Here is a 26582-nt window from a genome sequence, read left to right on the forward strand (position 1 = left end):
ACCAACCCGTGGGGGACTACTTCGCGGTTGATTCCTGCGGAGGGTTACACATCGCAGTGTCGTGGCGGAGGGATACAACCGCTATATAAAGGCGGCGCAGGGGTTGTTGGGCCTCTTTGCGCGGCGGCCGGGTTGGGGCAGCGGCGGTGCCGTCATGGGCTTCGGGGACCTCAAGTCCGCCGCTGGCCTCCGTGTCCTCAATGATTTCCTGGCTGACAGGAGCTATATCGAGGGGTGAGAGGCGGAGGGGGGCGGTGCTGGAGCTCACGGGAGGCGAGCGCGGCCGGGCCGCCGTGAGGGCCCGCTGGCCTGGCGGGGGGCCCCGGGCCGCCCGTGTGGGGCCGCCCGTGTGCCTCGGTGCCCCGGCTTCCCGCCCCCGCTGCGCGTCGCATGCGGCCGGCGCCCAGCTCCCTGCCCGCGCCCGGGAAGGGGGTTAACTTCGCCTTGTTCTTCGCAGGTACGTCCCTTCTCAGGCTGATATCGCAGTCTTTGAAGCCATCGCCTCCCCGCCTCCTGCAGACTTATTTCACGCTCTCCGGTGGTACAATCATATTAAGTCCTACGAAAAGCAAAAGGCAAGGTACGGTTAATCTGCAAAGATGGAATATATCTGTGAACTGGCCTACGAAATACTGTATTTATTCCAGTTTGAGCAAAACTGGCTTTTACTGGTGCCACGTGGCTTTTCCTGTTGCTGTTGGAACAGGAACAGCTCTAGAGGCAGAGCAGGTTTCTGTCAGTACGTGTCACTTTCCACTTAGAATTTAGGCAACCTGATTCTGTTTCTGCTCACTTGCTGACTTTTCTGCTGAAGCTTACAAGAAAAGCTTAAGTTTTGCTACTGCCATTCACACAGATAACTATGCTGAAAGCTGAAAATTACATACCAATAATAGACACCATAAAGGCAACACCAAACCGGGTTAGAAAGTATTACAGGAGTCTTTAAAGATAAATATGTGGTATGTAGATGATAAATCAGGGAAGTGGATCGTTCAGGTTTTTAGTCCTGGAAGATAAAACACTATCAATTGATTTGCAATGCAGAAGCACATACAAAGAAGGGGAAATATGAAAGCAAATGTTATCTTTTTTCTTTTTTAGTGATTTTAGTGTTCATGAAAGGTGCTGTATTGACATCCATGGAGACTGCAGGCCTCTCTAAAAAGGTACAACATAGGTAGTGTCAGTATTGCTACACTGCCTCTTCTATGTGCCTCAGTCCTGTTGGAGGGAACGCTCATAAAGCTGGGTGGCTCAGTCACCAGTCTGTTTCTGAAGCTCATATAACGCCAGAGAGGACTGGGATTATAAAGTTCCCAAACTCTCCACTCTGTGGAAGCTACTACTTGTCCCTGAAAACTAAAGCTAGTTTTATGACTCTTGTAAGAGCAGTTCACAGAAGCAGTAGAACTACAAGCTTATTCTAAGACTACAGAACTATATGAGCTGTAGGAGAATTTGGGGATTCTGGTCCCTTGCGTGCTGTTAAGGGCTAGTTTCCCGAGTAAAGTGTTCACTGACACGCCGAAAGTCACAGGATCAATTACCTGGCAACATGTTTTCTGTCACCATTAGTTTTTAGACAAATTAAAGTATTTGCAAGGAAGCATGAGCAAGAAGTTGATAACTTTTCCTATACAGAATATATTGCAGATAAATTATTCCAATACAAAAGCTTTTTCTATCCATCCACTTCGGTGGAGCAGCAGTGATGGGCAGGAACATGTCAGTTTAGATGAACAATCTTTGGATATGAGATTTGCTGTAGCCTCAACTAGCACATCAGCATGGGGGTTGTTTTGGGGGAGGTTTGTTTTCAAGTAGCGGAATTAGATATTTTTTATTTAGCACAGCATTTCCACTATGAATGCACTTGTAGAATCACTGACAGATTGGCAATATTTGTATTGACCTTTGAGTAGGTTCCTAATATCTGCTGTTTTCTTTCAGCTTGCCAGGAGTGAAGAAGGCTTTGGGGAAATACGGTCCTGCTGATGTTGAGGACACAACAGGTGGAGCCACAGATAACAAAGATGATGATGACATTGATCTTTTCGGATCTGATGATGAGGAGGTACTTATGTCCTTTTTGTGTTTTATTTGGCTTTTTTACAAATATCCAGGTGTGCAGATTTTTGCCTTACTTAAAGTTACTTAAATTTGTTACCTTGATACCAGATCCTACTTAGAATTCTCAAACTCAGCAGTGTTTACAGAACAGAAAAGCTTGGAAGGTAAAAACTCAGAGTTAGAAAGGAATGTCTTGCAGTGGGGTAAACTGTCTACTTTGACTGGTTACATGATGAGTAAAACAAAAAATCACCATCTTTCGGCTGACAGTTGTGATGATTTGTTTTTGCCTGAATAGATGCCAGTCAATTTGATAATGCTTTAGAGATGCCGGGTTTTGGTGCTTTTCTGTAACTTCAGATTTCTCTTTCAGGAAAGTGAAGAAGCAAAGAAGCTGAGGGAGGAACGTCTGGCCCAGTATGAATCAAAGAAGTCTAAAAGTACGGCTACCAACAACTTATCTTTTATGCTTGGGTTAATTTTCACACATTTGAACAGGATGGTTAGAAATGCTAGTTAACTGTAGTAGATAAACTTCAGTGCAATGAGATGGGAGTAATAAGCTTCACTCAAATTGCCTGTGAGCTTAGCCTTTCCCATAGCAAGTGGGAACCTTAACATAGCTTTGGTACTGTTTAATATACACCCTTACCCAGAGGCTGAGCTTTCTATATAAAAAGAGTTAACCACTAGATTTTCTTTAAACGTTTAGAGAAAAGGCTGCAATATGCAGGTCCCTCCACAGCTACTGATCTGGAACTGTTCAGAACTGTAGCAGTTGCGGAATTCCCTCTGTGGAAGACTAAACTGTTACATGGTACTAAGCTCCTTCTCAGATCCTCTGAAAAGGACTTCCTATGTAACAAACAGTGTCAGCTGCTTAATCTGTTTTCTTATGAGACTGTTTCTCAAGAACATACGTATTTGCATCTTGAGCATTGGGATATGCATAGCTTAAATATTTATGAAACACATCTTGGTACAAGAGTCCTGTCACAGCTATGTAAGGAGTTCTTGTTCATGATATTGGAAAAGTTGTTCTTTTATAAAGCTAGTTTGCAAGTATATTCATGAGTGTTTTAAAATTTCCTAAGTTTTAATGGTGATTTTTCTTCCCTCAGAACCAGCTGTTGTTGCCAAATCATCACTCTTGCTTGATGTGAAACCTTGGGACGATGAGACAGACATGGCCAAATTAGAGGAGTGTGTTCGAAGCATTCAAGCAGATGGCTTGGTGTGGGGATCTTGTAAGTATGAGAAAAATATAAGCAGAGAGGGAGGTAATGTGGTCTCTTAAGATGGTGTATGGGTAGGTAAACTTGTCACTTTTTGCCAGTCTGTGAAAATGTAGGTAGCCAAAACAGTGCTGGAATTGCTGCACTTCAGTGTCTTGACATAGTCAAAAAGGTTAGTGCAGCAGCCAGGTTAAGATTCAGAGAGAGGTTTTAAAAGCTTTGGCTCTGCTGTCCCACATCTCCCTGTACTGTTCCTGTTGCAGCAAGCAAACAGCCACATACCCAGGTCACTGGTTTGGAGGGGGGTTGGAAACTCACAGAAAACCAAACCCTTTTCAACCACCTTGTAATGCTGTGTTGTTGATTAGGCAGTCTATAATACAGAACAAATTATGCAAGCTACTTTGGTTCAATCTTACGTCTGCATTTTTAAGAGATTCCAACAATCAAGGAGTACTGAATGCTTTTTTTTTTCTTTTGCAGCCAAGCTAGTACCGGTTGGCTATGGTATAAAAAAGCTTCAGATCCAATGTGTTGTTGAAGATGATAAAGTTGGAACAGATATGCTGGAAGAGAGAATAACAGCTTTTGAAGATTATGTACAATCAATGGATGTAGCTGCTTTCAATAAGATTTAAGTCTTGATATATCTAGAATAAATGTAATTGCAAAAATTGGGCTGTGTCTGGTTAATTCCAAATAGTTGTGTAATCCAACTCGTAAAATATGGTTGATGGGTAAATTAGAAGCTAAAACTGAATTTCAGGGTTGCTCCAACAACCCACTGTAGTACCCAAGAGCATGAGTGGAGGAAATTCAAAATTTACATTTACCATCAATCCAGGTTTAATGCTTACATGGCTTTAAAAATCTGAAATGTTCTTTGCTCCATCTTTGGGGGAAGCTGCATTTTTTGAAATTTCTGTAATTCTGGAAGGAGGGATGGCTTTAAGGGAGAAGTGCAAATAATTTTTTTTAGCAGACAGTAGTATGAATTCCTTTTGTTTAATAAGGGTGGTGACTAACCAAATACGCTGTGGCTTATGCTGAAAGCCAAGAATCAGCTTCACTGAGGGAGTGGGGCTGAAGGTGGGTTGGAAGCACCTGCGCTGTGCTGGAGGTGGTGGGGTATATGGTAAAAAACGATCACATCTGGGACTACCCCAGCACATCTCCTGTTGTGTGGTCTTGGAGCTCTTTTCCTCAGGTGTGAAAACATTTGCTGTAGATTTCACATCTTTTCTGGGGCTTGCTAATTAGTACAGCAAATAATGGTGACAAAAGGTCCTTTTATATTCCAAAGGTCCCTGGCAGGGCTCCCTGAAAGGCACCAGCACCTCAGAGGCGACTAGGGGGCAGCAGGCACCTTCCACACTAAAGCCAATGCAGCTGGATAATTTACTTATATAATAAAATTGAAGCATGCTCCAGGCTAAAAAAACATTTAAAAAAAAAAAAACATGTTCAATGAAAATGCAAAGATAAAGTAGCATAATTAGCACCAGATTTGAGCTGCTTCCATGGCTCCAGCTTGGTATCTAGGTTGATTCTGACACTTGACAAAGGTTGAAGAACCTATCAGAACTAAATTGTTTTCCAAAAACAATCCATAGGAATAATACAAATGTAAAAGTTGTCAAAGTTACGAAGCTTCTAGACAAATGCACATTTCTAGGCCTTCTGTTGGACTAGGGGAATTTATTGTGACCATGAAACGGAAACCTTTTATGTGCTACACTCTTCGCTCAGAGATGAAGATGGTCAGTGCTGAAGCCTGACAGCAGCAGCTAAAGTAACTGTTTGTTCTTTTTTTCACAGAGCATCTGTGTGTGGTTATCTGGCACAGCAGGTCCTGTTTCCATTTAAAGGTCTGCCAACTTCTGATTATGAGAGAGCTTTGTTTTATAATTTGTCTCGGGAAAAATATCTGCCTGCTAGAGGTTTAAAGCATGATTAAAGAATTGAAAGTAAGTATAATTACAGGCTTCATTCTCACCTTTCATAAACTTAACTCCTAAAGGACTAGCTTTATCCTGTGTGTAATTAATGCACAGTACCCTTTCTGTGGCAATTCTCTAGCTGTCACTTCCGTTAAATCACGTAGCTTAGTTTTAGCAAGTCTGTCATGGTGCTGTTAAAAGCAAGAAATTAATAAATGCCACATCAGTAAAAAATTAAATAAAAATTCTGCCACAAAAATGTAATTTTTATTATTTTTGGCCATCACTGTTTCTGATCTCCCATTCAATGTGTTTCTTACCTTTAAGCTCTTTCCTTGACATTTAGATTAAAGCTCTAAATGAATAAATAGTTTGATTTACAGACTGTAACTTTGCTAAAATACAGCACTATGAGCTATCTATCTGACCTGCCAGACGGGATTTTTGTTTCATTTATGGTAAGTATGCATGTTACAAACTCATCAGTTGTTAGGATTTCTTTTGTGTTTTTTCCTCTCTGATGTTAGAAGGAAACTTGCTGCACAGAAGCAAAACAAAAAGCTAGAGAGCAGAGTCTCCTCAGTTAAAAAATAGGCATGTGGACAAGAGAATTCCATAGAATCCACATATATCTATGTTATGGGGTTTTGTGTACTGTTTCAGTATATGCTGGTATATTATGGTGTCATTGTGCCTGTGAAAAATCGGCATCTTGGGGTAAATGAGACACTTCTACCCCAAGTGTACCTCATGACAGAAAGATCAGTAGAAACCTTCATAACTTAAATATGTGATATCTAGGAATACTGGGAAAGGGTTTCCACAAAAGTATTGGTTACAAACTAATCTTTCCACAAAAGTATTGGTTACAAACTAATCTACATAACAACCTTCAGAGGCACAAACTGTTCAGGAAGCAGGTAAGAGTAAGTAACCAGAACCTGTCTATTATGAAATGTGTCAATAGCTATTATTCTTGAATGAATGGTCAATCATAGAGCTATTTCCTATGAAGTGTTTTTTCTATAGTATCTTTTAGTATAATGAAATAGATCTCCTTCACCCAGCTTTTTTTCTATGGTGGGTTGAATGAGTGTTCCTCAGTCCAAGCAGTGTAGAACTATTGGTATTGTTTCTGACACTTCAGAAACAAACTTACAGTGTTATCTGTTTTGGTTAAGTATCTTCCATTACTCTTGCAGAAATGATTTGTAGATAAATCTGTCACTGATCTTGGTGTGAATGAGGTAGCAGTTACATTGCAAAATTGTTAATCCACTTAACTCCATTGACCAGGGCTGACTTTGGCCTTATTCAATTCTGTTCTGTATCTCTGATGTCTACTTCAGGGGACACTTTCTGATAATTTATGTAAGGCAGCATATGTATGTTCCCCCATTTGAAAATCAATCTCTTTACTGTATATAGCAGTATGTATGCTCACAGAGCTGACATGCAAGAAGAAAGCTGACAAAGTTTAATTCCTGTAGTAGAAAGGGCCAGGGCTTGCTTTCACCTTCCACAGTCTTTGGGAAGGAGCTGTTCTACGAATGGACAGTAACTGCAACAGACAGTAACTACATATTGCTGCTGAGAAAAGCAAATGAGCACACTCTTTGGAAACAAAAAAAATTTATTACTTAGAGTACAGTCAGGAGAGTAATACTAATACATCATTCTTAGAAAGATGTCAGGGAACATGTGAAGAAAACCTTCAAGATGTTTGATTTAGGCACATTCAGCACCACAGTTCCAAAATATTATGATGAGTCACTATGTACCAGGCAGCAAATGACTCAGAGGAAGAGTGCTGCTTACCAACTTTCCAGCCCAAAGCGAAATACATTGAAATTCCACTGATCCTGCCTGACTCTCCCAAACTCAAACCAGAGCTCAAAAAAACAGTTACAGACCACATTCAGACTGTTTCTATTTGTACAGCTACCAATACTGGATGTGTGCATGCATGCATATATATATATATTATACAAAAGCAAATATATTTACATACAAGGCCTCAATTACACTATAAATGTTACTTATGTGTGTTGGCAGGCATAGAAACTAGGTAGATTATCTGAAAGGCAGTTTTACTCTATATACATCGGCGAAAAACAAGAAAAACTAGCTCAAATCTACCCAAAGCTTTATGCTTTTAGTTTTAGTGAAGTTTTATCTCACATTCACCTTTTTAATTAAGTGGTATTGCATCAGAAGTTGGTCCGTTCCACTTAGCATATATATTTGCATTGGTGCATGTGTGATTCTACAGCAAGTAACAAGTTGGAACAGAATACAGCATAACTGGGACTATTTCATCTTTCTTAAGGGAACAGACTCCATTTCCTGGATGTTGTGTTTTGCCTCTCATTTGGCAAAGAAGTCCAGATTTGGCAAAGAGACTTGTAACAGACTATTGTTGAATTCACTCTGCCCAGTTTTTCAAGATTGGGATTAAGGCGTAAAAAATGCCATATTATTTTTTTACCTTTGTTTAACAGAGCAACTGATAGTTGTAAATCTCTCTGAGCCTAAAAGTTTAAACATAGAAAAAGAACAAGTGTGGTAGGGAGCCCTTAATTTCAGCTTCTGTAAGAAACATTTTCACTAATTATTTGCACATTTCAAATGAGCATAATAACTATATGAAACATCTGTTCAGCATTTTGTACCCAACTGGTGCTAAAAGCACAATAAGTGACCAGAAAACATGTGATCTCCTGTCTTAGTTTTGAGTATAAGAGCACTGGGGCTAAACAGATTTTATTTCCATATTTTTCTTTTGTGACAAGATCAGGCAGTAATTCAGTGTTCTCTTGTTTGGGATTCTTTTCCAACTGCAGAGTGGAGCCACCCATAGCTTCACTTAGCTGGGATGTAGCCAGTGATTCCTACTTAGGGCAATACCAGACAATCAGGAGACTCATGACCCATTGCTGTATGGCCATGACCTTTTGGATGAGAATGCCTCGATCAAGACCGTTAGCAGTGATGGCAAGGAGGAGTATTTTTATTATGTGCTCTTTTGGTATCAGTGAGGTATGGAACCCAAACAAAACAACATGATTACAACATTCCTGATCAAAAACCTAGTTAGAGCAATTCCACTTTTGCCAACAACTTTCAGCTCAGTCTATGTGTGCACTGTAAGCACACCACACCCAAATGACGTGGCCTTTAAAAACCTTTCAAGGAAAGCAGCAATTGCAATTAAGCCAGCTGTTTACATAAAATTGTATATGCAAAGATGCACATCTGACTGGCAGATGTGACGTCAAGAACACCTTCAAATCTCCTGTCAGCTGTTCTGGAGAGGGATGGTGACAAGAGCAGTCACTGAGCAGTTTCACAATAGTGCACAGGCGCATGGGTGTTGTCCGAGCTCCACAGCTGCTCACTGACAGTTCCTGAGCGGCTCACCTCCCACAGTGCCAATTTCAGCACCTCAGAGACTGTTGTCTTGACCTGGGCCTGGAACTTTTTGCTAATCAGAACATAGAGGATTGGATTTAGGCAACTGTTGATGAAACCGAGGCCAGTGGAGAGGGGAATGCCATCCTGCAGTAAGTCATGCAAGTTTTCATCATGGTGAGCAGACAGCTCCACAATGCTGAATATGTGATATGGTGTCCAGCAAACAAAAAAAGCTACAACTACAGCAATGATGGTCCAGAAAAGCCTGCTAGAAGTCAGTACGGTTCTCCTCTTCACCTTGACAATGAGCAACGAGTAGCAAATTACCATGGTCACTAGAGGAAAGAGGTAACCGAATGCAAGCCTCACCCAAATGAGAATGTGATGTGTCAGCAAAATAAGTTCTCTGTCATGCACATGGAAGTTGTTATAGCAAATGGTGACATTGTTGAGAACTGTAGCTGTGTCTCTAAAGTACAAGGCAGGGCCACCAATAATTGCAGCTGACATCCAAATGATCCCACTAAGAATGAGGGTGTTTCTCACAGTCCGATACTTGTAGGAAAAGATGGGGTGGACTAGGCGGATGTAGCGGTCAAGGCTGATGAACGTCAGGAAGAAAACACTGGCAAACATATTAAGTAGTGCAATGAATGAGTTCATTTTGCAGAGCCACTTACCAAAAGGCCAGTGGAAGCCCATTGCCACATATGTAATATAGAGGGGCAGGAAGAGAACAAAAATGAAATCTGCAATGGCCAGATTGAGGAACCAGAGTGTAGAAACAGATTTATCCCACTTAAAGCCCATAAACCAGATGACAATGGCATTACCTGGCACTCCCAGCAGAAATGCCACACTGTAAAAGGAAAGGGAAATCATATGGGCAATGCTGAGGGAGGACTGGGGTGATTCATCTTCCTCAGACAGGTCATAGAAATAAGAGTAGTTCTCAAAATCTTCAAACGTCATGTTGCACAGTTGCTTTCTGGGGAAGAAAAGAAATAGAACAGTCAAAGGAGAAATGTTTTACTGCACTGCCAATACTAACTTGCAATTCCTTTAATTTCTTGGTCATAAAAAAAGAACAAAACGTTGACTTGGTTTCACATATCCATCACTTGTTAGCTGTCAGTTGGTAGCACAAAGCTTGTGGAGTATTTCAGTCACAGGCATTTCGAGAAATGGTCAGATCAAGACAACGCTTGAAATCTTCAGAAACTGTTTTCCTTTAATTTACTTCTTAACAGAGAGCACTGAGCACAGTATTACTGATACACTGCTGGGAGACCAGATGCAAAATTTTAATGAAATGTGATTTTTCTGTTATTTTCTTGTGGGGTTTTATATTTTACTGCTCTGTTCCTATTTGAAGCAAGTTATGGATTATATCTGTCAGAAATCAGAGAAGCACAAGGCATCTATGTAGGAAAAAAAATGCAGTTAAAATGCCAGGAAATAATTTTTAACAAAATTACCACACCACCCCCCTCAAATTATAGTTAACAAAATCACTGTGGTAGACTGATTTCTTCAGCAACTGAAAGTTCATGGCTTTATTCCTCTCTATCATGTATCTATCTTTGTATCAAGGAATGCTGATTTTCAGACACATTCAATGTATTAGATTTCTTTAGTGCAGCAAAGGATGTAGAGAAAGAAACATACAGAATGTATTTCAGGGATAATACTTACAAATGGTATTCTTCCACTAGTGAGCTGAAAAACCATTAATAGATGAAAGAAAATAAAGCTTCCCAGGAGAATAAGACACACAGTAAGAGCTATAGATGAAAATATGTGTGTCCTTTTTTCTTTTTTTTTTTTTAAGACACAATGACAGTCTCGGTTTTCTTCTGTTGCAAAAGCTTCTGGAACTTACAAGTACAATGTGATTTTTTACATATGATTTTTTTTCTAAAATTCCAGAGGAAGAGTGTGGGAGGGAGAGAAGGGGGTGAGGGAAAGGAAAATATAAACCAAAAGAAAAACCCAGAAAAAATTAATGAATGGAAAACCAGATAACAAACAGAAGTTGAACAGGCACTCAGAAGTTATGTGTTCATTCCACAGTACAAAGCCGCAGCACAGCACAGATGGCCACAGCCTGACAGAAGTACCTACCATAGTCACAACAAATATTCTGCTAAATTCTGCCGTTATTTAGAGCTATATTGTCTGGCTGGACTCAGCTGAACTAAAAATCTGTCCCTGAGAGGATGATATGACCAGCCCATTAGCTGTACTATGGATGAGCTCACTAGTACATTTGTGAGTGCTAGTTCCATTCAGAAGCTGAAATTCAGCCATGATTTTGGAATCCAGCCCTGTATTCCTGCAATTCCACTATTTTGAGCATGCTAAGGACAACAGGAGCAGGGTCTCCAAAGTACACTGCCTGCAGAACCACATCTACAAGCTTGTATATACCTTTCCTCAAAAAAAGTGGTTTGCTTATTTTGAAAGGATTACTCACACAAGTGAAACAATGCATGTGCACACACATTAACAGGATTAGATTTCTCATTTGTAGATAGACAGTAAAGGGGAAGAAATAAAAAAAAAAGAAAAAGTTCTGTAATATTATATCTCTTGATAGAAAAAATATGTAATAAGAGTCATAGTGATAGGATGAGGGGTAACAGTTTTAAACTGACAGAGGGTAGTTTTAGATTAGATATAAGGAAGAAACTCTTCACTATGAGGGTGGTGAGGCCCTGGCCCAGGGTGCCCAGAGCAGCTGTGGCTGCCCCCTCCCTGGAAGGGCTCAAGGCCAGGCTGGACGGGGCTTTGAGCAGCCTGGTCTAGTGGAAGGTGTCCCTGCCCATGGCAGGAGATTGGGACTAGATGATCTTTAAGGTCCCTCCCAACCCAAACCATTCTGTGATTCTGTGATTCAATACAGCCTGTTCTGTCAAGAAGCTATAACATTTGCCCATTGTAATTTTTATCAGACTGAAGGAATGTTATTTGGTTTGCTGTCCTGATAAATGCAGCCCAATAAGTATCATTTTATGTAATTACATGCCCCTTGGGGTTAGATTCTGCATCAAATACCAGCACCACCCATCTGAGTCATTTTTTCAAATAGCTTAACAGCTGCTGAGAAATAGTATAAACAAGGAATTGTGCCACTAACATCTGGAACAACATTGCATTTGGACAGTTTCAGAGGACACTCAAGTTAATAACTGGATTTTTTAAGGGTCTTTGCCTATATACAGAACTATACATTCAAATTAAATACATGCAATTAAACACACAAAAAAAAAATCCAGGTTTTCAGAGTCTTGATGATTCCAGTCACTATTCAATTTTGCTTTTAAGTTTCTCAAGAGCTAACACCACAAAACAATACTTGGATTCAAACATTTCCTCCCAAACCCTTTTTTTTCTTATTGGTGCTAAAAAAACCATAATGACAATAACAAACATTTGTCTACTGCCCAAAAATATTAATTTTATATTTAGAATTTCAAAGAGGATGTATAGCAGGAGAAAGAAAATGTACCTAAATAAATACCAAATATTTACCAAGCCTGCTGTAGTTTAAAACTCCTCCATTGAAAGAGCACACCTTCAGAATGCAATAATTTTTCCAAGCTTGTATTTTTCCTTATCTCTAACTCCTAGTCTTCCAATGCAGTAACTCTTTATCAGTGGGGGCAGAAAAGCAGGAGGAACATTGCTTACCATTTCTCCCAGTGCAGAGATGCTGAAACTGGACTCTGTGTCCAAGGCTCAGCAAAGCCCAGAAACTTTTACCTTGGACATCCACATATATGAAGCACTTCTATAACAGGACTTGCAGTGTTAAGCCCTGCCTTGAAAAAAGTTAAGCAGTAGGGGATTGTCAGTGGGGCTATGCTGGTTTACATCAATAAAGACCCAGAATTTTTCTTCCGGGATAACCATTAACCATCATTCAGCAGGGATGTTTCTTTGTGTTCTTGAAACACAGTCTCAAATACATGAGTTTGATTTTTACTTATTGATAAACTTTCAGAATCAGAACAGACTTGCAGTTCAAGTCTAGGTCTCGAAAGTGAAGAAATCTAATTCTATTCCTTATTCTGTCACTGATTTCCTGTATGATCTTTGACAAATGGCCTAATTTCCTGGGTAGACAGACTCTCATGAACCTGTCTGCGAACTGAAGCTCAGTAGAGAAAACAAAACTTTTTGCAGCAGTTTCCGCTTGGCTTTCAGGCCACCTGGTAGAAAGGGTAAGGGAGGTTTGATACAGTTCACTGGTTCCATCTCTGCTGGTCCAGGGTTGCAAAAAGGAGCCAGAGCATGGAAAATAATTTTCAATAAACAGGAAAGTGTGGTTAGTGGCCTGGCGACAGGACTTGGGGGCAGCCACAGGTTACAGAACAGTGTTCTATTTTGCATATGGATGAATATAACCAAGTTTAGGTTTCATCCTGTTCATTTTTTTTTATTTTTTTTTTTAATAATAAACAGCCTGTGTAAATGGTACACTCAGCAGTTGTTCGACTGGAGTCTGTTCTTGTTGGCTGAGGTCACAAGCAGCTCTGAAAACTGAGCCTCCCTCATTCAGTTGCTTGATTATGAATACAGTCAATTTTAAGCAAACAGGTTTCAGAACGTTTGACGATGAGGTTTCATTTCCTGTCCCCTTCTGTAAAACAGAAGGTAATTACTAAATGACTTCATAGGAATGTCACAGGCTGGCACTTGGTCCTAGTGCCTTTTAGATCCTGAGATGGAAAACAGAATTACCAAGAAATACAGATTGTTGGGAAATATTTCTAAAATACGAAGCCACACAACTGCTGGGAAAAGACTACATCATGTATTACATGACCTGCCTTTCTCTGAATTTCAGCAGGGAATTACAGAATCAGATCTCAATTGACATATTCATAGCTTTTTACTACAAGTACCTAGAGTTTGCTTTCTCTGCCACCATTACGGTATTTCATAAAGTTGAGCCATAATGACAACTTGGACAAATGATTGTATCTGCTCAAAATAGAACATCTTTTGTTACACTAAGAATGGCCTTACGGTTATGACATGGGACCACTACTTTGGACTCTATTCATGGCTGTGCCACATGCATCCTGTTTCACCAGTGGAAGTCATTTGGCCTCTCCACGCCTCAGCCCTGAGGTCAGTGGAATGGCTTTGGAATTCAATTACATTGGGTTTTCAGTCTAAAATAGGAGAAAACAAACAAAACAGTTGCAATTTCCACTCACTTCACTTGATGTGAAGTCTTCCTGGGGGTTCAAAGTTCTCTGGTCACCACCTAAGTTAGGGCCCCACTTAATTACATTGGTAGTTTATGCCATGTGTTTGGGCTACAGCCCACACAACCTCTCTCTCACATTTGGTCCTCATTACTTTCAAAATTTACAGAGGTGTCCAAGGGAAGAGCTTATTCATTGTCTATGTTAGTTAAAAGTTAACACAAATATTTGAGTGGTAGTCCTGAAATCTATTTGTTCTGCATGATAAACAGTGCTCAGAGCCTCTGTCCAGCTAAATTGATCTCAGAGGTCACAATAGTGGATCCTGACTTAACAGGAAAATTATGGTTTATGGAGTTGGCTGTCTCTACAGTTAACTGCATAGAGGGAATATATTACACAAACCCTACTTTTAATGTCTTTATGAATAATTTGGAGCGTATCACATTTCACATATATGATCTATGGCTAAAGGAAAGCTTCTTTGACTGATACACTTCAACTTTTGTCATTTGCAAAACTCAAATGTTGGAGAACTACTTTCTCAAAAGGTCAACTAAAGCCTGCTTGTCATACTGTGTCTCACCAAGTTTGTCTGGATATTGAATTCATTTGAGAGCCCTCAAAAATATTTCTTGGGACTTTTGAAGTGCTAAATTTTGAATTTATCTAGCTTCAAAAGCACAAACATGAAATTCACTCAGTAGTTTATCTGTCAAGGTCAAAACGTTGATGGCTGAGCAAGTTTGTTAGAGGTATATCTCTGGCAAGTATTTTACAAAGACATAAGAAAAAATTCTAAATATTCTAAAACTCAGAAGAAACACCGATGAGATTATGAACCGTCATAGCTTCATATTTCTCCCTCAAAAGAACAAAGCCAGGATGACTACTTGCCTCCACACAGAAACATTCCTATAGCAGGAAATGACTGCTTCACTCATACTACAAAATTAAATCATAGCTATACTATAATTTAAGCCTAACACTAGCCCTGCAGACAAAGCTACTAGGAAATGAGCTCTTTAGTCTACTATACATAAAAGCAGAATCAAGGCTTGTGTGTATGTTTTCTCTTTCACAGACACATACACAAAGGCCTATCTCTTGACTGTCATTTTAATGGTCATTAGACATAAGATAACAAAATGACCTTGTAAGCCATCTCAAATTCAACAACTAGAATGGGTCATAATAGATATGATATGTGACTGGAAACCTTTTCAAGACCAATACAGATGTATTTGTTCTAGCAGACAAGACAAGAATGCAAATAACCATCATTCTCCATTATGTCTCTCAGTGAAGCTATGTTAGAAATGTATACAGAATGTACTAGCTAGACATCTCCTAAAATGTATGCCCAAAACAATTTTCTTTGAGCAAGGCCAAACATGACCCTGTTAGTCATAACACACCACTTCATCTGTGGTATTGAAGTCATTTGACCAGATAACAGTCTCATAACATTTTACACAGTGAGTGTTACAGCAGGATTAACAAAACATTATAGAGCAGACTCAGTTAATACTGATAAAGCAATAATTTCAGACCAGCACTTTTGTTGCCACAGAAATGCTAAACAACAAATGGAAAACCCAACTTTTCATCTAAGTAATGCTGCTGTAATAGGAAAAGTATCTACCGTATGTCTGGCCTGAATATAACAAATCATAATCGAGACATCAGCAAAACAACTGCTGCGGTTGAACAGTGTGCCATTTTCACAATCAGGTAACTCATAAATGGCACCAAGACTTCCATCCCCAAGAAGACAAAGAAACTCAGATGTCCTTGGTATAGCTTGCTCCTGGTCTTATTCTCTTCCATTAATACAGATAAAAGTAGAAAAATGTAGTTGAATATTCCTTTTGAACGTAAGGAGTTGCCATAACCACTGCAAATATATAATGTAAGTATAGACATACTACATCAGAGACAAGAAAATGACAGGTGATATCTGTGAAACACTTAAAGTGGCCCCATTTTGAAGGAAATTAAAAAAAAAATAATCTAGGCATTCTTACAAGTAGGTTAAAAAAGCTTAGGTAAACAGTGCTACTTCAGATTTAAAATATGGTCTTATAGTGTATGTGTCAGCACTGCTAAAGTATTTACATAACCAGTCATAAAACCTCAGTATTCATAACCCTTAGTGAAAGCAGGCCCAAGTGAGAAGTATCATCAGTCTAGTTTACAGACAATGAAGGCTGAGAATGACCTACGGGAAGTCTCTGATCAAACAAGGTACTAAACCTAGAGTCCCTGCCTAGTGGTTCAACCACAGTCCTACCCGTTTTTCTTAAACATAACACTGTTCCCTGACCCATGAGGAAGCAGAGAATCCACAGCTTCACCTCTGGGAGACCTTCCCCTTCCTGAAGAGAGGCTCTCCCCCTGTGCCATCATGCCTGTTGTATTGGAGGGAGCCAGCACCTACCTGGGCAGCCCTTGCAGATTCTGGTCTGTTTTCTCTACACTGAAGAGATAAGGAACCTGGATGTGCACCATTGGCTTGTCATATATATTAATCTGTCTCAGCAGGCCCAGGACATACCTCAGAGCCATCAAGCACACATCTCAGCCAAAGCCCAGCAGGCACACCATATGTTATATTGGCTGTCCTCAGCATATAAGATACACACACTAACAAAGTACTGTTCTAGCAAAGTTTCACATGTTTTCTATTCCTCCACAAATGCCAGCAGTATTTTCGTTGGCTATAAACCACCATAACTACACACTTAGAGTAACAGAGATACCTGATTTAACCACAACTCCCTCCTAACACGAGGTAGTAAAGCGAGGGCAGAAAATAGAGTGAATGCTGTAGTAAGAAGCAAGTTCTTTCAGACTATCAACTATTGTCTCAGCAGATTGATTAAGGGCAATTAAATATATGTTAAGACAACAGCCATTCTAAAGTTACTGCAGGGTAACAACAGGTCATTACAGAAAAAATAAAATAACCCTCTCCAGCAAAATACAAAATCTCTATGCAATAACAGACAAAAAAATGCTTACAATGTGTTACACTTACAGTCCTTTTAACAAGAAGAGTTAAGAGCTAATCCCAGAGAAAATTAACAACACAACTCCTTTGTCAAATATGCCTTCTTATATCCTATTCTATTTCACATACTAATTTCCCATTCACTTCTAACAGTGTGCTTGGTTATGTACTGCCCTCTAAATTGATCTCTGTTATTCTAGATTTGTCCTACTTCTCATTAAATCTATCTCAGCAGTTTCTTCTAGCATGATAAGAATATTGCTATGGTTATATTACTCTTGACTCATACTCTTGCATGGATATATCAGAACATCAAATTCTGATTGGCTAGTATATAACGAAAACATTCCAGCCGATAAGATAGCATACTTTATTTTGTCCTCACAGCTAACATTCTAGGATCACTGTGTACAATAGATTAAGGGTGTCTACTTCTGTATCAGTGTTACTCTAATATTCCTACGCATACAAGGCTAACACTTTTATTTACTTTAAGATCAAGTGTAAAATAAGCACTGCCTTTATTCCTGCAAAACTGAAGAATTCATACTGTTAATACAATTTCAGGAGGCTGGATATTTATCTGTCTCCCTAATATGGCATTGGGAACACTCCCTAGCACAGATAAGAATAGATGGCGCCTATGATTAAAGTGTTAAATTAGGAGCTTTGAAATACTGGTTTTACAGGCTAACCATATTACCTTTGCAAATCACTTCTCACTTGACTGCACCAGATATGATACAATACCCTCAGTTAAGAGTTTAGGACCTCAACAACACGGTTACTCAGTTTTCTTAAATGGACAATTGTTCTTAACATTTCCAAAACATCTCATTAAAATTATGTGGGGCTGAGCTCATTAAAAAAAGATCATGAGATAGAAGAAATGGGAGTGCAGAAAGTTATATTACATTGATGGTACAGGACTTACTACTTTCTTTCTCTCATCTAGAAGTCTTCAGAAGAGAATAAAACTTCTGTGCCAGGCTCATACTTGCTGAAAGAAGCAAGCATTTTGTGTTGGGAAAGTACCCAAAGGCCCTAGCCTTTGAGATCAAAGTCTCACTGGATCTAGGAACTAAAAGTGCATAATGATAGACAATTCCTTCTTTGTTTATACTTAAACAGAAAAAACAGACACAAGAAGAGTAAGGAAAGGAACAGAAGTATCTTACCCAAAGCCAAACAGTATATTCAAAGATGGAGATGGAGGCAGAATTCAGACCTTATCAAAAGAATGAAGAATATCATCTGTGGGTAGAGGGAAAAGGTGCTGGTTCTTCATACTCATGCCTTGTGATTCTTGAAATACGTCCTTCGAGAAGTAGTAAAATGGGACAAGAGAGCCTCGGTTGGGGAAGAGAAGTAAGAGAAGGCTGCAAACTCTTTGCTAGCTAATGTCCCTGACAAGGACTGGAGACTTCTAGAGTGCTGGCCTTTGCAGATAACCCTTGCAAAGAAACCTGACTTCTAAGCAATGAATTTTCTTAGTTTCCCTTTGAGTCCACTAATGAAAAAGTGTTGTATCTGCAGCAGGTCTGTTCAGTTAATCTAAAGAATTGTAATGCTGTAAAATGGTAGCCCAGCTGCAAGAGAGCTGGAACAAGCCAGCAAACATTCTCTCTGGCAAAGAGCAGCCATGGGCCAATACAGGGCTTTTTGCTCCTATCTCCAGGCCCTCAACCTCTGGAATGTATTGAAGATACAAGGAGCACAGAATTAGCTGAGCTCCCCTGGAAGTACTATAAGCTTCTTTTGAGGATACATAACTTGTCTCTTTGTCTCAGGAGCCTCAAGCACATTGTAAAAGCAGTAGAAAGCGTGGGAGAGTTGATCTGCACATGAAGGCATCTTCCCTTCTAAACCCAAATGTCTCTTGGACACCACCCACACCAGTCACAGCAATCCCTTCTGGTCACAGGCCATGAGAAACTGTTCCTCCTACTCAGCTCTCTTGCAAAGCAAGCAACAACAGAGCCCTGCGCTGTTGTGAAACTGCTTTATCTTCAGAGTGAACGAACACAAATCAAACCATTATCAGAAGTAATGAGTGAAAATGATCCAGGCAACCAACCATCACATTAAGAGAGACAGCTGAACTGCTGGCCCATTCCGTAAGACAAAATGAATAAATAAACAAATAACAAGACCATTCAACAAACTACAGTACTCTGCAAAACTAACTGCTTAGTACTTGAAATAACAGATTTATTAATAAAAAAGTAATATCTAAGGACAGATAACAAACTGTGAGTGGCTTTTAAGAAACATAAGCAGAAGAAAATTCGTTAAGGCTTTACTAGGAAACAGAGATATAAACTTTCCTCTTGAATCAATCTATCAGAAATAAACACAAATGTAACAGCATTTCAGAAGTGGGTCAGTTGTCAGCAGAGAAAGAAGTTCTTAAAATGAAAAGGAAGAATTTAGAACATATGGTACATACAAATTGCATTACTGTCATCAACAGTTTTCCTCTGCTCATACCGGTGCAGTAAAAATCTGTACTCAGATTCTGCCTAGAAATCCTCATACAGAGTTTCCCTGACTTATGATGCCTTTCTACAAAGGCAATTAGAGAATCCAAACCATAAATTCATTCTCCAGAGTCAAATAACTTCCACTACACCACACCTGAAGATATTCTCAGTGCAATAAAAGTGGACTTTAATATCACTCATGCAATTTATAAAATCCCCAGGATTAAAGTAACTTGGTAGGACCTCTATCCTGTCTGCCTGGCATAAGTGGCTGATAATGTTTTAAATTCAGACAGAAGCTGCAGTGACATTAAACAAAACTAAATTGGGTTATCAAAATATTTGCATTTCCTAGTTCAACTGAGGCAAAACAATAATATGATGCTAGAGAAACTAAGATGTCATAAACAAATGAAACCTGAATCAGTTTCTACAAACCTGGTGTGACAAATTCCTGTACCCTGACATACCCTCACTTACTCTCTTTTCCTTAGGTATGAATTAATAAATATCTAAAATTATTCAGTAATACAATTTTATTCAGCTAGAAAGCAAATGTGGTTTAATTCATAGACAATCTATACATCTTCTGTAAATCTACAGAACTAGGTCTGGGATATCTTTTGGCTTTGCAAGATCACATTTAGAAAGGCTGCAGCTGACAATTACATGGTCATCACCCTGTCTCAAGGTGTAGTAGTATATAAGGCTTCAAGTCTTCTTGTTACTTCCTAGGAAACACGCTCCCATGCACTTAATGACAGCTGTATCCACACCTTACCTTATTCCACATCGGTTAAGGAAAACACACAAAACCTTCCCTCTCAGATCATAGAAACCTTTTTTAATTCTGTATGACTAATTCTTCAGAATTATTTTGTTAATCTGATATTTAAATTTAAATTATTTCCAGTTTCTGTTCTAGAATCTGTTCAGATCAGAACTGATATATTTAATAATAATGGGAATTGCTATAACTATAGGAGACATACTATCCCTAAGCAAATAAAAGAATTCAACACACAAGGGGAGGTGGGAGCAGCAGGGAGAGAGAGAGATCTAAGTCACGGTCACTTACCATTCTCTAATATGATAAAGACTCCTTGAAGTGTGTATAAGCACACTAAAAAGTAATTAAAAATTAAATTCACATATACTTTCATATCTTTTCTTGCTGCAGGAGTGGTTCAAAATAATCTTTGAAATAAATGAGTATCACATTCTTTCTTCCAGGGAGCCCTTTTAGCCAGTATATGCTATAGTACCTTACAGGATTTGCCTGCAAGTGTTGTAGCTGCAGAAACACATTCTTAAGAAGGAAGGGAGAGAAAGATTTAAAATATAACAAGGAGATTGACCTACCTTGTTTAGTTCTTTAGAATTAAACACACTGTAAATCAGGGATGTGGGCTCTGTAGGAGAAGGAAGAATGATCTGATCTGCAGAGTTCAGAGTGACTTCAGTGTGATTCCAGCTGCTTCACTTGGCTACTGCCTTCCTGCTAATAAAGCTGCAGAATGATATAACGCCGTGTTTGTTTTCAGCTGAGGAAGTTGTTTCCAACTTCCCTTGGTTTTCTAGACCCAGTTTTGAAATGTTGCCTTTCTGTATAATCCAGTATTTCACCAAAAATAAATGTTAGACATGTGAATGCATGATTTTGGTCAGTGTCCAAGCAAGCAACAGATGTGGTGACTGATGAATGGAAAGAGACCTTGCAGTTGTAGGCTGCTTTTTGTTATGCAGAGAAGAGGTTGAACAGTATTTCTTTGTAAGCACTCTGGTTTATATAAAATAATGTTGAATGAGCAGAAAGATGCTTAAAAGGTTACACTGAAAGCATCATTTTGTAACTGTACGGTAAGATACATTAATTTTGTATTTATGACTAGTAATCTCCTGTTGCATGTGAGAGAGAAGTGAGCTCCTCAAAACATCACTAATTAGTGCCTCTGTCTGTCAATCTGTGCAACACTGGTCAGAAATTTGAACTGGGTTTTAAGACACTTGGCTTGATTCCCAGTTCTGTAAAGAGCCTGCTGAGTCTTTGTGGCCAGCCCTCACGATCTCCATGTTGCTTAGTTTCTCAGTCAGTAAAATGGGAATATTATTCCACTAATATCTACATACCATAGCTTCACCTGACTCTGATGGTGCTGTGCTCATCATACCACTTTAAATCCATTGAGCATCTGTCAGTCTACCCTTACCAAAAATCAAATGTTCTAGTGGAAGAAATAATCTAAGAGTAGTCCTCTGTCATTAATGCAAAACATGTAATATGTTCAACACTGATTTAGCCTACTCAGTTTCAAACTTTCCAGATATCAACTCCATTGATTCCAGTGAAAATCAGAAGGAAAAAAACAACCAAACAAAAAAAATACCACAGAAGATGGAAGAGCTTAGTGAGAAGCAGCAAAACTAAAATTTCAGCATCTGGTTAGCAAGGCTATCAGTTTTAAGCATCTCTCTTATTGTCCACAGATCACAGATTTCTCTTAACAGGAACCAAAAACTCCTTCCAGCAAAAGTATCCTGCTTTGTCTTTCCTCCATGACAGCTCTTCCTGTACTGCAAATATAACTTAAAATGCTGATAACCTGTACGTGACGGGGAGAAGTTATGGATGGAGGATGCTCTGGTGGGACACAGTGTCCCTGGACCATGAGGAAAGCATAGAGGGGCATGATTCCTTTGAATATATCACATGGAAGATGAACAGAGAGGGGTTGCCTGAGGAAAGAGTATGGAAAGACTCAAGGACCTCCTGATTTGGCATCACACTTGTGTATTTCTTGAGTGTTAAAGTGTTCCTGTTTTCTCTAGGTAACTGATTGGCAAACCTACACTGATAAAAGCTTTTTTAATAGTAGCTCTCTTCTTCTGTAAATATTGGGATAGGGTAAATATAGGCACTCTTTAACAGCAGATTTGCCATGTTTGGGTTTTTTTTGCTTGTAATGGCACATGAGTCTGTGTATGTAGGTATTTTGCCAAATCTACTTATTATAAGACAGTTAATTCAAAGGCTTGCTCAGCAGTTTTTCAGTAGGACAAAAGAGGAAATTACTGAGTAGATAACCCTCACACATATAGATCATGCAATTTTCCTCACCCTTCCTGCCACTGTACCAAATATGATACCATATACTGCTAAGGACTCAGAAGACATTTTGTGGAGACAATTTTTCATAGTAAATGAGATTTTTTTTTTTTTTTCAAGAACAGCGGATTACTGAATTTAAAAGGGTTTTTCTACCAATCTGTCCTATCTACATTTGCTCCTTTTCAATTGAAAGGTACTTTTGCTCTGATGAGTGATTACTCAATTTGAACAGTATAATCAGCATATGTAACATATTTGGAAGAAAAAAAATAAATAAAGGAAAACATAATTTTACAGACAAAATTGCATTTAAACCGAAAATATTTTGTTCTGCTTGTTTTCTGTTTAGAGCTAAATGCAGCATTTTATTCTCCTACAGTTTCAATTATCCACAATCCCTGAAGAATAGAAGCTTGAGCTGTAAACCTTTCCTTGTTTTAGTTCCTTCTATGTTCAGACACAGTAAAACTGGAATGGTGAGTCCCAAATTACATGGCCTTTTAACTTATGCTTTCATGCAACCCATTAACCACTGACATCATTTTATGAGTATGATCTTTTCAGATAATTTTGTGAAAGTTATATGCTTGAAAGAAAATTAATGAAAAAAAAAAATTACCTTGTTTACTTTTGTGTCTTCTCCTTTTTCTACTTGGAAGTTGTATTTTATTTTGCCATGTCATTTGGGCTTTTTCAACAGGGTAAGTTAATGAAGTCTTGGAGTTTTTACTCTACATTAAGTATGGCAATATGCCAGAGTTATACTGAAGAGGGACATGTATTCATGAACATACAGTGCATGCAAGATTTGCAAAGCAGATAAATACTACTTTATACCTAATGGAAAGAGAACAAAGGAGAGCATTTTCATACAAATAATAGATATTGGGTTGTCCAACAACTAATAAACCAGTTCTATGGAAAAACAAATGAGTTTTAAAAGCACTTCAGATTATTTGTGGGTTTTTTAACCCTATAAAGCAAAACAAAGGCAGAGGATGTATGGAAAAAACCTTCAGAAATACTTTACCAGTATTAAACAGAGCACAAATTACAAAGCAACAAACAAAAACAAAGTGGCTTTAATTTACCTGGATTACCAAAAATTGCCTGATAGTTCTGATAATTATTTCCCATTGCTGGGACCACGGGATTTTATCAAGTTGCCTATTAGTATATGCTGATAATCTCTAACAATTAAGCACTAATGAACACCCCGTACTAAATTCAATGTGCACTAATTCAATGAAACTGTACCAACCATGAATTTGCAAATTAGGTCAAACAAAAGATATTTAGTTTTTCTCAGGGTTAATTTAAACTGAACAACACAAGAAATAAGTTACTTACCTTTTGAGGATTCAGCTGTTTACAGTTCTGTTCTTTTTTTTTTTTTTAAATATTCTTCACTGCTCCTTTGTTCTCACTGTTTGAATTAACACCTCATCGATTAAAATCCACTCTGGAAAGAGAGAGTTTAACTACCTGACAATCAGGAAAAGGGTAATTTCCTCCCTTCCTGTGAAACTAATGACTATTCATGCCTATCCTTTTGGTAAAGCTGTAATGTTTACTTGTGGCTTAACTGCCCACTGTATACCATAGTCAGCAACTATGACAAAGTTCTGCAGCAACACATTTAAACCAAACCACCTGGTGAAGGGAGGTTTGGCTCATTTAGGCAGGTCCACATCCTCTTTCTACTCTGATATTACAAATCTGAAGATTTTAATGGATGTGTTGAAGAAATTCAGTAATTCTGCAGAATGCAAAATCCTTCATCTAACTACTACTTTAGTCAGGTCAAAACACACAAGCATATACATTAATTGTTATACGTGTACGTATACATATATTTATGCATATACATACAAGTTAGAGCAGGATCTTTCAAAGCAGCACTTCATGTAACTCCTGCAACAAAGTCAGCAGAGTGTTGCATTCCATGAAATAATGAATATCGGAGAATAATTTATAAGGAAAGGAAAGAAAGAGGTGTATTTTATTATAGAGAATGATATCTAGAAAAAATACTATTAGAAATGGCCTTTTTCCTCCCATAGATTTTACATTTACACTTGCATTTTTTCCTCATTTTCCACAAATAAGTAGGAATTGTTTTCTACACAACTTTCAGACCACAGATATTCAAATTTTGTATTCATATGGCAATAAAATAAGAGATTATACCTGCCACTGAGGTAATGCTTGAAAGCCATTCAATTTTCAGCGGGTGTCTTAACAATGAACCTTCTGATATGTCACTGAGTGCTAATAATAGCTAAATAGCCAACTTGACAACAGTATCTTTCCATTTTAGCCAAAGTGCTGCCTCCTCCCATTCAAAGGAATGCCAGTGTTTGGAAAAATAATTTGGGAGAGAACTACAGAGATTACAGAAACAAAAATAAGGCTACGCAAACTATAGTTCTTGCACTACATATTTCACAATCCCTATTTCACAATAGGGATTAAACGATTTGCACTTTTCCATCTCACATACATTATCAGGAACTACAGAGTCACTTAGAGAGGTCTTAGGAGAGAAGCCCTCTAAAGGGAAGACAGAATTTACTGTTATGCATCTAACTTACAACATATAGATTGAGTCAGATGTCTCAAAAATTGCCCAAAGCCTAACCAGCCTAGGTTCAAAGAAACCTAAAGCACAGAGATGAACCTGAGCCACACCTCTTCAGGATTTTAGCTGCTTCCATCCACTTGGGATCCAAGTCAGCAGCATAGCTGCCTACACATATTCTTTCAAAGAACTGAGATCTTATTTTCCATTTAAACTCTGGAGATTCAGTCATCCATCTTTTATGTAATAGGCTTTTTGATTAAAACCCCAAATCCACAGTTCAAATAGGATTATATTATGGCATTACATACAATGGACATGACTCAGCGACCCAAGGGGTATTTACGTTTTATGTTTTGCACTCATCTATTAACAATTCACAACCAAGTTGTTGAAGCCTGTCATGATGAATAACAACACACAAAACAAGTAGATCTGCAGGGAGGAGGCAATTACAAGTTCCAGTCCCTAACTATTCTGCAGCTAGACTATTGCTCTCAGCTATTGTGCTCACTGTGACAGAGCTGGTCTTAAACAGTAACAAACCGCAAGCAGGGAAATTGAAAAGGAGTTATAATCCCCTGCAAAAGACACAGAGCAAACCTGAGGGTCAATACAAAATCAGGCACAGCTCCCTAATTTTGAAAATGTATGCTAATAGGCAGGGTGCCTATACAGGACTCATGGGTGATCAAGCAAAATTGTTGCTTTGCAGCATGACTACTCAAAATCTTAACTAAGAGAAACACCTATGCAGATGTAGAAACATGGAGCCTGCTGGTTACTCTATGCAATATTGATCAGCCATTGACATTCCTTAGGATTTATGGAGATGCAAAAGCTTTAAGTTGAACAGTAGCTCCTTGCAATGGAGAATGGTTCCTAATCATCAGTGCAAAGCTAGTGCAAATCAAATACAAATCAAACTCAATCAACTATGGATGTTCCGAGCAGCTGTGGTCAGTGGTTTCAGCACATATTCATTTGTATTTTTAAAGCTGCTTTTTATAGTCAGCTACATTTGCCAGATTGTTTTCCTACTTAGTGGATGTAAACACATTTTGTGAAAGGTGCCAGGCAATGTTGATCCCACAGGGATTTAAGTTATTTTTCCATTGAAATGAACGCAAGACAGGGGGAACCAATGCAAGTTTCTGCCTACTGCTCTGCATTCGACCATTCTTCTGATCACTCTCAGGGGAGAGAGCAAAGTTTTGCTTCTAAACCCTACCCACCCTTCAGCCTCTCTAACAAAATGGGAGCTGCTAAATCCCAATAAGCCTGCTGCTTGTGATATAGGCAAAGCAAACTATTAGAAGCTCTGAAAAATACTTCACTAGTTAAAGGCTCAGTCTATGAAGTTAATATTAACCCTCCATTTTCTTCAATGAAAGTAAAACTAGCACTATCTCTAGTAAATTGACAGTGGGCTCAGGGAAGAAAGCATAGGAAATCAGTCTAAGCAAAGAGGCAGCTAAAACCCCCAATATTTATTGTCCATTCTAGTTCTACTCC

The 26582-nt window shown here is 38.8% G+C and overlaps 2 protein-coding genes and 2 non-coding genes across 7 annotated transcripts; 3 read left to right on the forward strand and 1 right to left on the reverse strand.

Annotated features, from left to right (window-relative positions):
* The first annotated feature begins 32 nt into the window (after nucleotides 1-32).
* EEF1B2 (eukaryotic translation elongation factor 1 beta 2) lies at nucleotides 33-3982 on the forward strand. The gene is made up of 6 exons (XM_033010987.2): nucleotides 33-234; nucleotides 458-580; nucleotides 1954-2077; nucleotides 2447-2513; nucleotides 3195-3320; nucleotides 3792-3982. Exons 1-6 carry the CDS (start codon nucleotides 155-157, stop codon nucleotides 3944-3946), a joined length of 675 nt encoding a protein of 224 aa, XP_032866878.2. The 5' UTR covers nucleotides 33-154; the 3' UTR covers nucleotides 3947-3982.
* LOC116965838 lies at nucleotides 2295-2374 on the forward strand. Its single transcript, XR_004409699.1, has one exon. It is a non-coding gene; the product is annotated as a small nucleolar RNA SNORD51 (small nucleolar RNA).
* LOC116965839 lies at nucleotides 2811-2945 on the forward strand. Its single transcript, XR_004409700.1, has one exon. It is a non-coding gene; the product is annotated as a small nucleolar RNA SNORA41 (small nucleolar RNA).
* Nucleotides 3983-6869: 2887 nt separating the features above from the next.
* CMKLR2 (chemerin chemokine-like receptor 2) lies at nucleotides 6870-24067 on the reverse strand. Of its 4 annotated transcripts, none has more exons than XM_033011004.2 (4): nucleotides 23837-24067; nucleotides 23106-23323; nucleotides 20740-20789; nucleotides 6870-9650 (listed from the first exon to the last, which is right to left on the reverse strand). In XM_033011004.2, the coding sequence occupies exon 4, from the start codon at nucleotides 9632-9634 to the stop codon at nucleotides 8582-8584; it is 1053 nt and encodes a 350-aa protein (XP_032866895.1). In that variant the 5' UTR covers nucleotides 9635-9650; nucleotides 20740-20789; nucleotides 23106-23323; nucleotides 23837-24067; the 3' UTR covers nucleotides 6870-8581. The 4 variants fall into 4 exon arrangements, with proteins under 4 accessions (XP_032866895.1, XP_032866893.1, XP_009974198.1 ...); XM_033011002.2 differs by having other exon boundaries at nucleotides 20740-20887; XM_009975896.3 differs by lacking the exon at nucleotides 23106-23323.
* Nucleotides 24068-26582: the final 2515 nt, after the last annotated feature.

The sequence above is a fragment of the Tyto alba genome, unplaced genomic scaffold, assembly GCF_018691265.1.
Source record: "Tyto alba isolate M040663 unplaced genomic scaffold, T.alba_DEE_v4.0 Super-Scaffold_7, whole genome shotgun sequence".
In the NCBI taxonomy this organism is placed as follows: domain Eukaryota; kingdom Metazoa; phylum Chordata; class Aves; order Strigiformes; family Tytonidae; genus Tyto; species Tyto alba.